General features: G+C 44.5%; 3 protein-coding genes across 3 annotated transcripts; 1 reads left to right on the forward strand and 2 right to left on the reverse strand.

The window, feature by feature from the left end:
- Positions 1-4: 4 nt before the first annotated feature.
- LOC120958841 (1,4-alpha-glucan-branching enzyme) lies at positions 5-3,815 on the reverse strand. Its single transcript, XM_040381892.2, has 4 exons — positions 3,271-3,815; positions 2,575-2,744; positions 1,395-2,085; positions 5-1,320 (listed from the first exon to the last, which is right to left on the reverse strand). Exons 1-4 carry the CDS (start codon positions 3,354-3,356, stop codon positions 219-221), a joined length of 2,049 nt encoding a protein of 682 aa, XP_040237826.2. The 5' UTR covers positions 3,357-3,815; the 3' UTR covers positions 5-218.
- A 307-nt stretch (positions 3,816-4,122) lies between these two features.
- Positions 4,123-8,495, forward strand: LOC120958842 (succinate dehydrogenase [ubiquinone] flavoprotein subunit, mitochondrial). Its single transcript, XM_040381893.2, has 4 exons — positions 4,123-4,296; positions 4,807-6,552; positions 6,950-7,312; positions 7,528-8,495. The coding sequence occupies exons 1-3, from the start codon at positions 4,243-4,245 to the stop codon at positions 7,127-7,129; spliced, it is 1,980 nt and encodes a 659-aa protein (XP_040237827.2). The 5' UTR covers positions 4,123-4,242; the 3' UTR covers positions 7,130-7,312; positions 7,528-8,495.
- On the reverse strand, positions 7,529-12,658 carry LOC120958844 (sodium channel protein Nach-like). Its single transcript, XM_040381895.2, has 6 exons — positions 10,510-12,658; positions 9,988-10,423; positions 9,574-9,919; positions 9,381-9,495; positions 9,193-9,302; positions 7,529-8,953 (listed from the first exon to the last, which is right to left on the reverse strand). The coding sequence occupies exons 1-6, from the start codon at positions 11,004-11,006 to the stop codon at positions 8,784-8,786; spliced, it is 1,674 nt and encodes a 557-aa protein (XP_040237829.2). The 5' UTR covers positions 11,007-12,658; the 3' UTR covers positions 7,529-8,783.
- Between the last annotated feature and the right edge of the window lie 3,216 nt (positions 12,659-15,874).

Here is a 15,874-nt window from a genome sequence, read left to right on the forward strand (position 1 = left end):
AATGTTCACTTTCAATGCATGCTTATTTTATTTTGCTCTCTTTTGATTCTATTTGTAGACTATAGTATAGCCACTGTATCAGTGATATGAACAACCAAGGGCTCGAAAGCTAACTAAAACCAATCAGTCTATACTGCCAAACGGCAGATAGATAACGCTTTCTACCGTCCAGATGAACGTTTCCCATAATGCCCTTCAGTTTAAGCGCGCGCTGCAATCTACTGTGGGGCAAGAATGCAGGCGGTTCTGCAGGGCAGATACAGTTGGATATGATTCCGGCGCCCGGCCCAACCCTCTGGGAATGTGTGATGCTCGACATTCTTATCGATACGATTGAACCCACCAAACTCGGCGTCGTCGGAGCTAAGCAAAACGCGATACTTACCGGCCAGCTCCACGCCGATGCGATAATCCGTGAAGCTTTTGGTGGAGTGAAAGTTGAACAAAAACAGCAGATTGTTGCGCTCGAACGCGATCACCTTATCATCCTCGTGCTTCCAGCTAACGTACGCCGGCAGGCAGTCGAGCCAGTGGTACTTCTCCTCAGCGTGCTGCATCGCGCGGTCGAATTCGTTCAGGAAACGGTATTTCAGCAGCTGATCGTCCACCAAATGCCACTGCCGGCGCGCATAGTGATACGAATCGTTGTTGCCAACGCGCGGAAAATCTAACCACTCGGGATGGCCGAACTCGTTGCCTATGAAGTTCAGATAAGCCTCCCCGCCCAGGCTGTGCGTGATCAGCCGAATCATTTTGTGCAGCGCAATGCCACGGTCAATGATAAGGCTTGGATCGGACACGACCGACATGTGCGTGTACATCTCTTTGTCCATCAGCCAGAAAGCGATCGTTTTATCGCCAACCAATGCTTGATCGTGTGATTCCGCGTACGCCACCGTGCTTTCCTTCCATCGGCGATTCGTGAGCGTGTGCACAATGTTGCCAATGTTCCACTCTTCGTCGCTTTTCGTCTTCAGCAACTGGATCCATTTGTCCGGAATGGCCATGGCGAGACGGTAGTCAAACCCAATGCCGCCCTCCTCCGTTGGACGACAGAGCGTCGGCATGCCGCTCACGTCCTCAGCAATCGTAATAACGTTCGGATCCATCTCGTGCAGGAAGTAGTTGGCGATTGCCAGATAGATGAGGGCTTCCGTGTCGACGTTAAGCCCAAAGTATTCGTTGTAATCACCGGAGAACCCTTCTCCACCTCGCGAGTGGTACAGCATAGAGGTGACACCGTCAAAACGATATCCATCAAAGTTGTACTCATCGCGCCACCAGCGAAGGTTCGAAAGCAGGAACCGAAGCACTTCGTATCTGCGGACGCAAAAAATGAGTTAACATTAGAAAGAAGGGAAACAGAAGGAGCCACACCAAAAACCGCTACTTACTCCGAATAATTGAAAAGCCGGCTACCCCACGTCGGATGCTCACCGCGAGATCCGTCGTGGAAGTAGCAAGCATTCGTGCCATCGAATTGATTCAGCCCGTCCTGCGTATTTTTGCTCGCATGCGAATGAACCACGTCGAGCAGCACAAAGATGCCGTGCTCGTGTGCCTTATCCACCATATACTTCAACTCGTCCGGCGTACCGTACCGGCTCGAGGCAGCAAAGAAGCTCGTAACCTGATACCCAAAGCTAGCGTAGTACGCGTGCTCCATGATGGCCATCAGCTGTATGGTGTTGTAGCCCAGCTTGGCAATGCGCGGAATGATGTTGTCGGCAAAGTTGCGATACGTTCCCACGCCGTACTCCTCCGTTGCGATGCCAACGTGACACTCGTAGATACGCAGTGCCCGGGGCCGGCTAGGCTTCCGGTGGCGGAACATATACTTTTCATGCGCCGGCGGGTGCCAAACACGTTGCTGAAAATTAACCCCCAGCTCTTTCGGCGGTGGCACTACATACTTAGCCCATGGCGATAGGCGATCCACCAGCGCACCGTCCTGCTTGCGAATGATCACTTTGATCTCGGACAAATGTTTGATAGCGCAGGAACCGTCCGGGTTCGGTGGGATCTTCAGCTCCCATTTGCCGAAGGCTAGTTTTTCGTACGGCGTGGCCAACCATTGCCAGTTATCTGTGGGAGAAGAAAGTAGAAGTGAGCACATATTTAGCACTAAAAGCATTACTCAAGCAAATTAAATGCATTTTATTGTTGGGCAATGCGCCAAATATTCTTTCCATCAGTGGGATAAGAAGCACAAATATTACACAAGATCAAATGAAGGTTGAAGGAAAATGCATTCGCAAACGGTTCTGCATGGATCCTTAACGGTAAGATTGATAATAGCATGCATGCAAAAATATTTGTTTTGCTTTTGGATTACTTAATAGGTTTCACTATTGTGTACTAATGACTAAATGACATGATTTAGTATAACCTGTGATAGTGTCGGGTCATGTTTATCAGATCAGAATCGATTAGAGGAGACATCTTGGGAAATGCTAAACGAGAACCAACGCGCGTGTAGAGGTCGTCAATAGGAGGAGAATTCTACAAGTGTCATATTTTACATTTTAAAGCGAAAAACATTCAACCAAAAAAAAAAAAGATCGTTTTACTCACTGAAATCTCCAGTTAGATACACCTCCTTGGCACCGGGAGCCCATTCGCGCGCTACAACACTATTGTCCTGGGCGATGTGCAAACCAAAATATTTGTAGCCCTGGGTGAACTCATTCAGGCCACCTTCTAGGTCGTTCAAACGCTTGATCCATCCACGGAATTCGGTGTTTCTTAAGTAAGCAGCCAAAAGAGATAAAGAATGCCATTTGATTATAAAGTGCAGTCGACGTTTAATTAAACAAGTTCACACAAATGGCTGTGTTTCGTCCCTCGTTCTGTGCTCTGTTTTGAACAAAGCTACTAATCTTCTTAACAGCTGATAGACGATGACCGTCAGTTGAACTTCTTCGTATCATGCTGTCCTTATCTACGTGAATGCACGCATTCTAAGATCGCATCCGCATAGGCACTTGCCGGCCCGACGCTACTGCCTCTGCCCGTCCTGAACGGCAATGACCTTGGCGTGACATTCATTAGATGGATGGCTTAGGAAGAAAAATCTCTCGCTTTCTTGGACAATACAACCTTTGGCGATGAGAGATTTGAAGCCAAAAGCTGAGCTTATCCGCTCGGTTTCATATTACACAGTCGCGTCCGGTTTAGCCGACACACTACACTTTTCCTGAGCCACCGGGTGTTGTATTACCGGCGCGTACGCATTTGCTGCTCGAGATGAATGGAACCGGTTAAGCTTACCTGCGCCGAATTTCTTGCTCGTGCGATTTAAGGTACGGATCCAGCTCAAACAGCTTTTCAAGATTAACTTTAGGTTCGTTAGCCATAGTGGAGGCTTTTATTGTGTTTTCTCCCCGATACGAGACTGGATGCTACTCGATCAGCCACAAACAACAGCCGACTTGATGCACCGCAACGACACTTATGAATGAGCTACTACGGGTGAGCGCGCCTGCGAGGTTAGTCCGATCCACTACGCAACGAGCAGCGAAGTGACGAGCTTCGTCACTAAGTCCGATGAGTAAAGGACGATCAGATTGGAAGAAGAATACTGGTCGGCGGGTTCGGAGGTACGGGACTGCAGCTCGTACTGATGTTTTCCTTTTCGCAACTCACAAGAAAAGTACGAATATTGTTATGTGCTGGCGCGTGATTGTTTGAATGGAATCTGGCATTATTCGAACAGAACATTTTAACAAATTTTGCTGCTCAATGGTATTTAGGTGCGCTAAAAGCAAGAAAACATCTGTAAAGATAAACAAAATAACAAACAGTCGAATCGTCTTTCGGCGAAACGCTTCAAACGCTCGTGTGACACCAATCGGAAACGCTTCCTTGCTGTCATGCAGGTTTGTTCGATCGTGGTGACACTAGAGATACATCAAGATTTTTAATTGAATTATTTTTCAAATTTGCTGCAATTGTTGTGATTGGAAAGCTTCTCAATAAAAATAAAACTTTTTAATAAATTTTACAATACTTTATCTGCAAGGATTGGCTTTCTTGAGTGTACATGTTGTTATTGGCAGCTGTCTTCCGATATGACCGCGCGGCAGCCTTAGTGTGACAGGTTCTTCTGTCGTATTTTTCCGATTCCCGGTGTCAAAAAAATCGCACACGAAGTCGTGCGTTGGAGTGGGAAGATAAAATTAGCAGTTTTCCTTTCGCTGGCAGTGTGAATTTACTTCTCAATCATCTGTGAGTTGGTGCAAGATGAGTGGAATGATTCGACTTCCAACGGTGCTTGCCAAGAACGCGCTTTCAGCGGTAAGTGAAAGTAGTTTGAATGGAGTGAAAAGTTTACCAACTACACCACCGGGCACAGTGGAAATGTGGGCCGTTTTCCGTGCGCGAGACGGTTCCAAGAGTGCGATTTACTCTTGTGCACGAGATGGATTACACAACGTTGTGCAAATTTCGCAACACAGAATAACGGTTGTTACAAACTTGTGCGGTCGGCGCCCGCCGTTATGTAATAAGTTTAGATAAATAATTAGCGATCTATTCGAATCTGAAGGAAAACGTGCTCGACGCGTACCTATTGTAGAGGTTGTTAAAATAAATTTCACATCCTCCAGTAGGTGTACCCGTACCCCTGTACCCGTGGTGGCAAAGCCAACTAAAACAATCCAGATCATTCCGTTTCTCGATTCGTTTGTAGGTTATGTGAGTTGTGTTATCTTTGCTCGAGTGCTGGCTGTTTTGATAATCCAAGTACACTGGTGTGCTTATTTTTATTAATTTCGTGCTTATGTTTCGATATCATTTTACGCGTAGGTTCGAGGCTTGACTGCTGGTACGTCACAGCGCAACCTGCATTTCACCGTTGGACAGAATAATGCAAAATCGAACCCGGATGCCATTTCGCGAGAGTATCCCGTCGTTGACCATACCTACGATGCGGTCGTTGTTGGGGCCGGCGGTGCAGGACTGCGTGCCGCTTTTGGGCTGGTTGCGGAAGGATTCAAGACTGCCGTTATTACGAAGCTGTTCCCTACCCGTTCCCACACCGTCGCCGCACAGGGTGGCATCAATGCCGCACTGGGTAACATGGAGGAGGACGACTGGAAGTGGCACATGTACGATACGGTGAAGGGCTCCGACTGGTTGGGAGACCAGGATGCCATCCACTACATGACGCGCGAGGCGCCGAAAGCGGTCATTGAGCTGGAAAACTATGGTATGCCGTTCTCCCGCACGCCCGATGGCAAGATTTACCAGCGTGCCTTCGGAGGACAGAGCTTGAAGTACGGTAAGGGTGGACAGGCGCATCGCTGCTGTTGCGTTGCGGATCGTACCGGCCACTCGCTGCTGCACACGCTGTACGGCCAGTCGCTCAGCTACGACTGCAACTACTTCATCGAATACTTCGCCATGGACTTGTTGATGCAGAACGGCGAGTGTGTCGGTGTGATTGCGATGAACCTGGAGGATGGTAGCATTCATCGCTTCCGTGCGAAGAACACGGTGCTGGCTACTGGTGGGTATGGTCGTGCGTACTTCTCCTGCACCTCGGCGCATACCTGCACCGGCGACGGTACGGCAATGGTGGCGCGCGCTGGACTGCCCTCGGAAGATTTGGAGTTTGTGCAGTTCCACCCGACGGGCATCTACGGTGCCGGTTGCCTGATCACGGAGGGCTGCCGCGGTGAGGGTGGCTATTTGATCAACTCGCAGGGTGAACGGTTCATGGAGCGCTACGCGCCGGTGGCGAAGGATTTGGCCTCGCGTGACGTTGTGTCCCGCTCGATGACGATCGAAATCCGCGAGGGACGCGGTTGCGGTCCGGAGAAGGATCATGTCTACCTGCAGCTGCACCATCTGCCCCCAGAGCAGCTGGCCCAGCGCCTGCCGGGCATTTCGGAGACGGCAATGATTTTCGCCGGCGTTGATGTAACCCGCGAACCCATTCCCGTACTGCCGACCGTGCATTACAATATGGGTGGCGTACCGACGAACTACAAGGGCCAGGTGCTGACCACGGAAAATGGTGCCGATCGTGTTGTGCCTGGATTGTACGCGTGTGGTGAGGCCGCTTGCTCCTCGGTGCACGGTGCCAATCGTCTCGGTGCCAATTCGCTGCTCGATCTCGTGGTGTTCGGTCGTGCTTGCGCCAAAACGATCGCTGAGGAGAATCGTCCAGGAGAGAAGGTGCAGGATCTGAAGCCGAATGCGGGCGAAGCATCGGTTGCCAACTTGGACTGGGTGCGTAACGCTGACGGACAGGTGCCGACCTCGACGCTGCGTTTGAATATGCAGAAGACTATGCAGACGCATGCTGCCGTTTTCCGCGAGGAGAAAACGCTCCAGGAGGGCGTGCGCAAGATGGGCGACATCTACAAGACCATCAAGGACGTGAAAGTGTCGGACAGGTCACTGGTGTGGAACTCGGATCTGGTGGAAACGCTTGAGCTGCAGAATTTGCTGCTGAACGCAAACATGACCATCGTCGCTGCTGAAAACCGTAAGGAATCGCGCGGTGCCCATGCTCGTGAGGACTACAAACAACGTGTCGACGAATACGTAAGTAAACATATCCAAAAAAAATGCCAATATTCGGTTGATTGAAACGTAACGATGGCGCACATCGAAAAGTGTAAAAGTCAACCGAAAGTCATAATCGAATATTTAAATTAATTATTAACCAAGTAAAATCCATGCATGTACTCAAAGGTTAAAAATTTTTATTACGTTATCATAAGACGCATTTCATTTGGTTCGTAATTACACCTTCCATACCGGTACTTGTTATCGGTGAAAATGAGACATGATGTCGTCACAACACACGAATTTCACCACCGGTAGAAATTGGGCGTTACCGACGCATGATGTTTGTTTTGTTTTTACACTTTTTTTTTATCTGCGACGTAATGTTTTCTTACAATTTGTTCCTTTTTCGCTCGTGTTTCTGCCACAACAGGACTTTAGCAAGCCGCTCGAGGGACAGCAGAAGAAGCCGGTGGAAGAGCACTGGCGTAAACATACGCTGACGTGGATCGATCCAGCCACCGGTAACGTCACCATCGACTACCGTCCGGTCATTGACGAAACGCTCAGCGAGGAATGTGCTACCGTGCCGCCAGCCATTCGGTCTTATTAAACAAACAACAAAACAACAACCGAAAGATGTTTGCTGTCGTGTGATCTATTTCGGGAGGGGGGTATACCGCTACAACGAGGAAGAAAAGAAAATCAGCCTACACCATCTCACGCTATCGCACGTTTTCCTTCTATCGGCAAGAAGCGTGCGCGTTGCTAGCAGCTTGGCTATTGAAAGTATTATGTGAGTATCAAGCGTATAACCCAACACCATGTGATTGTCGCTGAATGACCTTGACCTTGAATAACGAGACAGCAACTTAGTTTTGGATTGTGAGTGAAGTTAACGAGGCAGACAATCAGTCCGCTGATAACGGATGCAGGCGCCTGTTCATGATTTTAATGCACTGTTCTAATCACGGTTTGTTTTTATTTACTTTTTACACACTTTTCTTTCAGTAACAGCATACGGATCCGATCACACCCCATCACTATTTATTGCATCTTGAATGTCGACATTTTACGTAAGAGTGAAGAAGAGAACTGAGTGAAGAAATCTAAAAAACGGCACCTTACAACAAACACAGTAAGGGTAATGTGTGAAAAGGGTTTTGAAGCAATGCTGCTGTAGACGACATACCTACCATCAAGTGTCAATCCTCGCCCCACTGCCAGTGGCATGAATAATGGATCAATTTTGCACAAAATTTTGTGTTTTGCTGGCCATTGTTCCATTGTTCTAATAATGTCTTGATCGTATGAAGATACCAGTGAGCGATTTGAGAGAATAATTGCAACGACGATTTAAGACGGCAACGATAAGTTAGGAGAAGTTTTGTACGCGAAGAAATGAAAAAAAAAACTAACGAGCCGTATTAGTGAGAAAAGCGTATCCTGATTTGGATAATTTATTTAAATCCAAACCTATTCATTACTGTAGGCAACCAGAAACCAAAAGCAAAACAAAAAAACTAAAACCGAAATCTTAATTGGTGTACTTCATTAGATTTAGTATGCGAAATGCATGAAAAAAAAGAACTATTTGCAAAAAAAAATAATAATAAATCCCTACAAATTGAAAATCGAAACTGAACCAAATGGACGATAATAAAAACATGTTGGTGCACCTTGCAGCACAAAATTAAAACACCCATAGGGGGATGTGTTTGATAGCTGATGTCCCATGGAAAAGGTCAGAGAGCTTGCAACTGCCGAAGATATTCTAGCTAGCCGTTGTACACATCACTGGTCCTTGTTTTGATTTTCACAGTTTAAACTTCCGTACCGGAAATCGATCGTTTAGTTTAGGATTATAATTTTTTTTAAACTAGTTTGTTAGTGACGTGAAAGCATGTAGTTATTTGACAGACGTAAAACAAATTATTCAACAATAAAAATTACAACACCACACAACAATCACTACCAAATATGTTCGTTTGTGTTTCTTTCCAAGCAAGAAGAATTGTTAATCGATATGCAATGATAAATACTTCTACCTCATCATATAAAGTGTGTAGTGTGAAATTAGTAGCATTGGTGCGATGCATGAATTTTGCTGGTATAATTTCTTACCACGACGAAAATTGTAACACAAAATAAAAGTTAATACCAGTACAATCAAAACATAAACAAAAACTGTTGAATCATTATTTGCAAAATAACAAACAAACAAACAAAACATTGTATTAAGACCGTCACAAAACAAATCCCTGAGTTCAAAATTTCTGCAACCGTGCGAAGGGAGCAACAAGCTTGATCTGCTGCTCCTGGCGCTGCTTTAGTTTATGATACCTTTTTCTCAACCGAAAAATAGAGAAAAACAACACTTCAAACAAGGAGAGAACGCTAATGCCAAGACACAAGCTGAATGCTCCACCAAGATTGGCTGCAGAAAGAAAAAAAAATACACAAAAATACAGTCAACATGCTTCTCAACCTGGGATGGTATACTTCAGATAACGATAGCGATTTTTGTATCCGATCGTAGTAGCCATGCAGACCCGACATTCGGACACTCATTTTGACTGCTGTTGTTGTTTTAGTTTGTAATATGTTTTGCCATTCGTATGGGTCTGAAGGTGCTCCGAATGGATTCAAAAATCGTTGCCAACGCTTAATACTTACACAGAAGCGAAATCCACGACACAACGACAATTCTTCTGTTGGCTGCCACGACCTGATTGCTCATAAAGATGTGGAAAATGAACTCAAAATCGGTGAGATTCGTTTCTTTACTAGAATTGAGAGAGTGAAAAACCACATACGTTCAATGATGCGGCACTGCATCGCGTATTTCACGGCCAAGTACTCACTAAAACGGATTAATCGAAAAGTTGTAGGCAGAAAAGTTGGAAACAATCGAGGCCGTTTTGTAAGTCACATCACTGCACGACGGTAGGCAATTGCATTGCAATCTTTTAAACATATCTTGTCGTGAGTGAAAAGGAAAAACAGTATTAGCTGTTTAAAGTTGATTTTGGTGATTTGTTGTTCGCATAAACTTACAGTAATTTTCTACAAAACACATCGAATCGTAGACAGTGCAGTTTCTAATACCCTGCCCATTAGGACCGACCATCGGTCGGGGCAGATGGAACGGATGGCATCCGCACTTGCGGTGCACCTCGTTCCGCAAGCATTCGAGCGTGCATGCTGGCTGGCGGTACCTTTCGATCGGCGGAGTGAAGTCGCTCCCGACGATACAATCTCGCTGGCTTTGCGGTAGTGCTAGGACCTGCTCCGAGCAGCGCGAGTCCGTCGGTAGAACATTAACGAACGTCTCCTTACCCAAGCGTATCAAGGTAAGTGGAGACGCCTCGACGGCGAAATCGTGCGGATGGTGTATCATGAGCTAGTTTTTGTTGGTATTTAGTTGATTAGATTAGTAATTGAATCACGGGCAGCAATCGTGACGCTCACCATAAAGCCTTCCGAGTAGAGTGCCCCAGATTTGCCGTCCGATGCCTGCGGGTAGCCGGTGCCGATGACGCTCAGGCCCCCGTGCATGCCGTACGTATTGACAACGAACGGGTCCTTGTTTCCGCGCACGTTGGGGTGATAGTTGAAGGAGCAGCATGCACCGTAATGGCTCGTGGAACCTATCCACCCGAGGAATGCGTGTTTGGCAAAGCAGGGGAACTGCTTGCCCGCCCAGTAGCACACCAGTATGAAATCCTCACAAATCATGCCCAGCTCATCGATGGCCTGCTCGATGGTGTAGTTGTTCAGCTGCAGCACGTTGTCAATCATCCGCAAGTCTTGCGGCCTGGGAAAGGTCCACTGATGCTCGGTGAAATAGCCCAGCGAAGGTAGATTTTTGAGCACCGATTCTTTCGTCGCACCGAGAGGCAGTTTGCTAGATGTGCGGAGAAACATTAAGCCAGCAAGTATAGAATTAGCCCTCCTGTGTCACATTTTCCGAGCAGCTTCACTCCTCCTCACATCTTTTCTACGAATCGTTCCGCCTTATAGTCGACCACACTCTGGGGATGGCACAGGGTTATGCCGGGAAAGGGAACTTGTACGATCTTCATCTCGGACGCAATCGTCATACGCGTCGGCGAATCGACAAACTTCTGCCACAGCAGGTAGATCAGTACGATGCCGAAGACGAAAAAGGCTACTATGATGGCGATCCAAAGCAGTCGCACGAATCCGGTTGTAACCTGTCGCTGCAGATAGTACATGCCATGGATTTTGGACATGGACGCAAAGTCGTAGAACGTATCGCGTACAGCATCCCACACGAGCTGACCAATTCCCTTGGCTTTGCCGAAGGTTGTTCTGTTTTGTTGGCGGTTTCGATAGCGCGGTAGCTGCGAAACACGAACCGGCTTGGGTTGAAATATTCCCGGCGCAGGTGAAATGTTCATGATTGCAATGTACTCGCGTGCGGCTAAGAAACGGTACTGAGCGGTGTAGGTTTCATGATGGATCATATTATATGTCTACTTTCAGAGAGGGATGAACTTTTCTTTATGGACCATGTACTACGGGGAAGGTGAATACATGAATAATTAAACAATGGTTTAGCAGAACACGAGTGTACGATTGCATTATTGAATGAAAGTGGATGTAATTGTTGGCGAGCTCTTACAGCCTCTACCCACCAGCACTATAATTATAATAAGCTCATAAAGCGAAAACACGCACAAAAGCTCTAAATTTATTCATAAATTAGAGTGTACACATCTACTCCGCATACATATCTAAGGACTAAGACGAGCCTGGAGCAGTCCGTTGATCGATTATAGGGGTCTAAATTTTTGAAGTGATACGTTTTAAGTGATTGCTATTGAAATTAAAAATCTCCCTGAAAAGATTTTTTTTCGTAAATTAAAAGCTGTCGAATTATTGGTGTATGAAGAACAAAAATTATTTAAAACGTCATTATTAAACTTGTATCTTCTGGAAAAGCAAACGATTATTCATCCTAGAACTATAGGAAGTTGCTGAAATGTAAATGGAAATTGCATAGGAAAAGCTCTCACGCAAGTCCAAAAAAGGCGATACGAACTGCAAAATTAGCCAGAATGAAATGGGGATTTCGGCAACAGTTCCTGGGTTCATGGGTTCATGATCAGTTCCAAGACCGGTTTGAGTTCATGATAGGTTCCAGGACCGGTATGGGTTTATGATCAGTTCCAGGACCAGTTTGAGTAAATAATAGGTTCCAGGACCGGTACGTGGTTATGATCAGTTCCAGGATCGATATGGGCTTGTGATAATGCTTTAAATTCTGCATTCTGTAATATGTTAGAGGCTGAATGAACCGTCGTTGCAATTGGCCAATTATTGGTTTGTGTACGTATCAGGACGTGTGTAGCATATCTGCTATACAGAACTTATTATAATATACACTATCAGCTATAGACACATTGTAACACACTTCGGAAAGCCAAATCATACCATTGGAATACATTCATTATAACACACTCAGCAAATCAGATCATACCATAACAACGCAGCCAGAGGAATTCAGGCCACACAGTTCATATAAAAACAATTGTGACACACTTATCAGAACCAACCGAAACGTACAACATAAGCAGGAGCAGTTTATGCATTATAACTCAAAGCAGGAACAGTATAAGCATTAAACCCAAAACAGGAACTTAGTGACAAGAACCATTGTTTTTGTCAACAAAAGACCAACGTAACTAGCTTAGTGTAAACAATAACTTTCCAACATACAACCCGGAAGCCAATTGTGCGATACCCTTAACTTCTTTTGAGTATAAATAAAACCAACTCCGATCATGGCAGGTAAGATTCGTTCGGACTGTCAGGATAGGACTATGCCCATCCAACATCTATCGACTTCTCATTTAAAGAGTTTACTTATGTCCCCCAACCCAAGGTAAGGCCTCTAAACTCCAACGTTTTCAGTAAGGGAAACCTCCTAAAGGTTTCTATGATCGCCTGGACGATCGAGTATTGAAAGTCCGCTTCGAAACAGTATCCACCTCAGTTCTGCTTAATTCGGCAAACGATGACCTTCCTTAACGATGTTTGAAATCCACCCTGGCCAACGCCAATTACATGACAACCGACCCAAAATCGAACATACCACATGGCGACCGTGACTATCTCAAAACATACCACACGTGGAAAGCAAAAGGATATGTTAAAATACTATAAACCTCTTCAATTTTCAACATTTTCTACAGGTGTCCATCTTGAAAGAGACGAATGAGGCCAATTGGCTCAAAGTCTCTATAAAAATAAAAAAAAGTAAAAAATGGTGTCCATCTTGCCCTCCATGGAGTCCATCTTTCCCATATCTGGTGTCCGTCTTAAAACATAAAAATCGATAGAGTGTAAGATAAGGTATTTTGATGGCTGTTGTATTTGTACATCTCTAGATTTTAAACATTTTCCTAAAGGTGTTCGTCTTCACCTATCTTCCACTAAATTTATATTATACGGTTTATATTATTAATATTATACGAGTTTATGGGAGTCCTCTTTATGGGAGATTACCATGAGCTGGGTTCAGAGACAACTGTGAGTATCAAATATGCAGACGGAATCGTTCGATGGTCCGATTCGAGGATCAACGCTAATCAATACTAGGCTTGGGCAATTCGGTTCATTTCCATGAACGTGAACGTACTAGTTCTTTCATTTAGATGAACTGAACGTGAATCGCGATTCATTGGTTCATTTCAGTTGAAGAAAATATGGTAAATTGTTTTATTTTGCAAGAAGAACATAATTAGTGTATTGCATCTTGAACATTATTAGAGAGACCAGGAAGATCCTTACTATCCTTATCCTTATTGTCGTCAATACCATACTCAATCCATCCCATGAAAACACAATCCCTAACAATCACATTGTTATTTTAATTAAATAAAAAAAAATCATAGAAAACATTTCATAATGTGCTTTAACATATTTCTCTTTGTAACACTAAATTTTGTACGTTTAGTGATCATATAGTCCATGTCTATTAATATATGTGGATAAAATACGTCAGATTGGTCGAAAGACGAAAGCGACAATATAATAATTAATGATACAATAATGAAGCCGAAATGCTCGTCATAGCTGCAAACCTTTTACGAACTAAGCTTTCTATAACCGTCCATGCCCAAACATGCTTGGAGGCAAAACTGAGCAGTTTTATTTGTACCAATATGAAAAGAAGTGTATCTACGTATAGTTCCATAAACTAGAAGTTTGAATTGAGCTGAAAAGATTGTAGTTTAGCTATTTGTGTAGCAAATAGCGAAAGTGAAGCAATGTTTATCGTCAAAAATAATTTACTAAACCATACCACCGCCATACAACCATAACTTTTAATGATTAAAAATGTGTTGGGTAATAAAAGATGTGTAAAATGACAGTATAAGTGAAACATATGGTAAATATAAGCTTAATTTATACAAATTTGTACATGTTAGTTGTACAAGTATTCGCAAGTTGTATATATTACGTGCATTACGCAATTACCCAAACTTGTCAATTATAGGCGCATATTGTGTTTATTTGAATGATTAAAAACAATAATATATCAAAAAATCTACTTGTTCGAACGATGGAAAACAACGATATTATTAGTGCAAAGCTGCAAGTTTACGCTGTTATATGATATTTTCTTTTTTTTCTCAAAAATTTACATACAACATCCGGTGTTCTACCCCCCACCTCCCCCTTAAATTACACTTTAAAAGCAGAAAAACATTGCAGCCTGCACAAAGGCGCTCACGGGCAGCAGCGTCCTGGCACCGGATGGAATGCTTTATTAGAAAATGGAAATAAAATGCTATTGCCACATTCGATTGCAGCTTCAGTTCATACTGGTCATGATGGGTATCCGATCTGGCCGCAGCCATGAAATTGGTTACCCGTGGAAGTAAGCAAAGTGGAACAGGTTCGCTTCCGCTGTTCGCTCCGGATATGCGCATTGCCTGTAATAAATGTTCGTAATATTGCGGTCGCGGTGGGACATTATGGGAATGCGGATGCGGTAGATGTCTTTCCGGCTGCCGGGACCAACCGGGACGGTATTTGCAACAGGCGACACATACTTTCTATTTTATTGCCGATGAAGGAAATTATTTTCAGCTTCGATTTGAGGTTTCGGCCATCGGTGCCATCGGTGGTAGGTAGGTGCAATGGGAAATTGAAAGGGATATTTTATGTGATAATTCTACAACAGTGGGTAAAGCTAACAAAAAAAAAGGAAAATTCACCCGTAACTAATCGGAAATGGTGTTGGGCATCTGTAAGTAAACTTTTAAGAACAGCAAGAAATATTGACCTTGAGTTTTATAAGCCATAATGTGAATGTGCAATGATATTTGGTTAAATTAGAGATAAAAATTGTACCTTGTAGCATATTTAAAACTATCATTCAACGTTGTCAAAGAACATTGTTTATAATATTTTGTAGGGACCTGGATCCAAATACATTTTTTCATCCCATTATACTGCTCCAAACCTTAGCTTTATGTTTAATACCTTCCTATTTGTAAGGCATTTCCTTCTTGTACTTAATACTAGTAGAACAATGGATAGCAGCGCTTTGTGAATTATCTAACAACCTAACAATAAACATTTTAGAGCTTTTATGTTTCAGAGGCTTCAGAGGTGACATCAAAGTAAAAAAAGGGATTTCTTAAATCAAGGCATAACAGTTGGCTACAGTGTGCAAAAATTTCGGCCGTCCGCGCTCGTTTACTGATACCGCATAAGGATTACGATTCGGGTCCCAGGTGAACCCTCTTGCCCCAGAACCACACTCAATGGAGGTGCTAACGAAGGAAGTCACGTTTATCGATCCTTCAATCTGATAAAATTTATGTAACCTCATTAAACCTATCAACGTTATCTTTAGTTCTGCCGCTCCATGGCGTGGCCAAATACTGGCGCCAAGTGTATGAAAGTGGAAACAGTACGCTCGGACAGGTTATTGCCGGGCTTTTTTCGCTTTGGGGCTGTAATGGGCCGGGAGTGTGCCTCCTCGCTGCGGGCGGATGCGGAAGCTTTATTTTACTAAGGTTCTTTACGGCGTTTGGTTCATTTTTACGAGCGATATTCATAAAATGGACAGCTGAAAGCTAAACCGTTGGCCCAAGATTCCAGATTGACCCGGAGGGAATTTGGCGTCATTTTTTCTTCCCCCTCTTCGTGCAAGGGTCGTTTTCACGCTTTCGTCTTGCTTGGATTATGCTTGGATCGTCGTCGTATTCTCATCTGAATTTTTGTGTTACGATGGCATAAATATGCTCCCCGTGCTGCGACTCCTGGGCCCGGTCCCAAGCTGCGGTCAGGGGTTTCGGATATCTCTGTATTGTTT

Source organism: Anopheles coluzzii, chromosome 3 (assembly GCF_943734685.1).
Source record: "Anopheles coluzzii chromosome 3, AcolN3, whole genome shotgun sequence".
NCBI lineage: Eukaryota > Metazoa > Arthropoda > Insecta > Diptera > Culicidae > Anopheles > Anopheles coluzzii.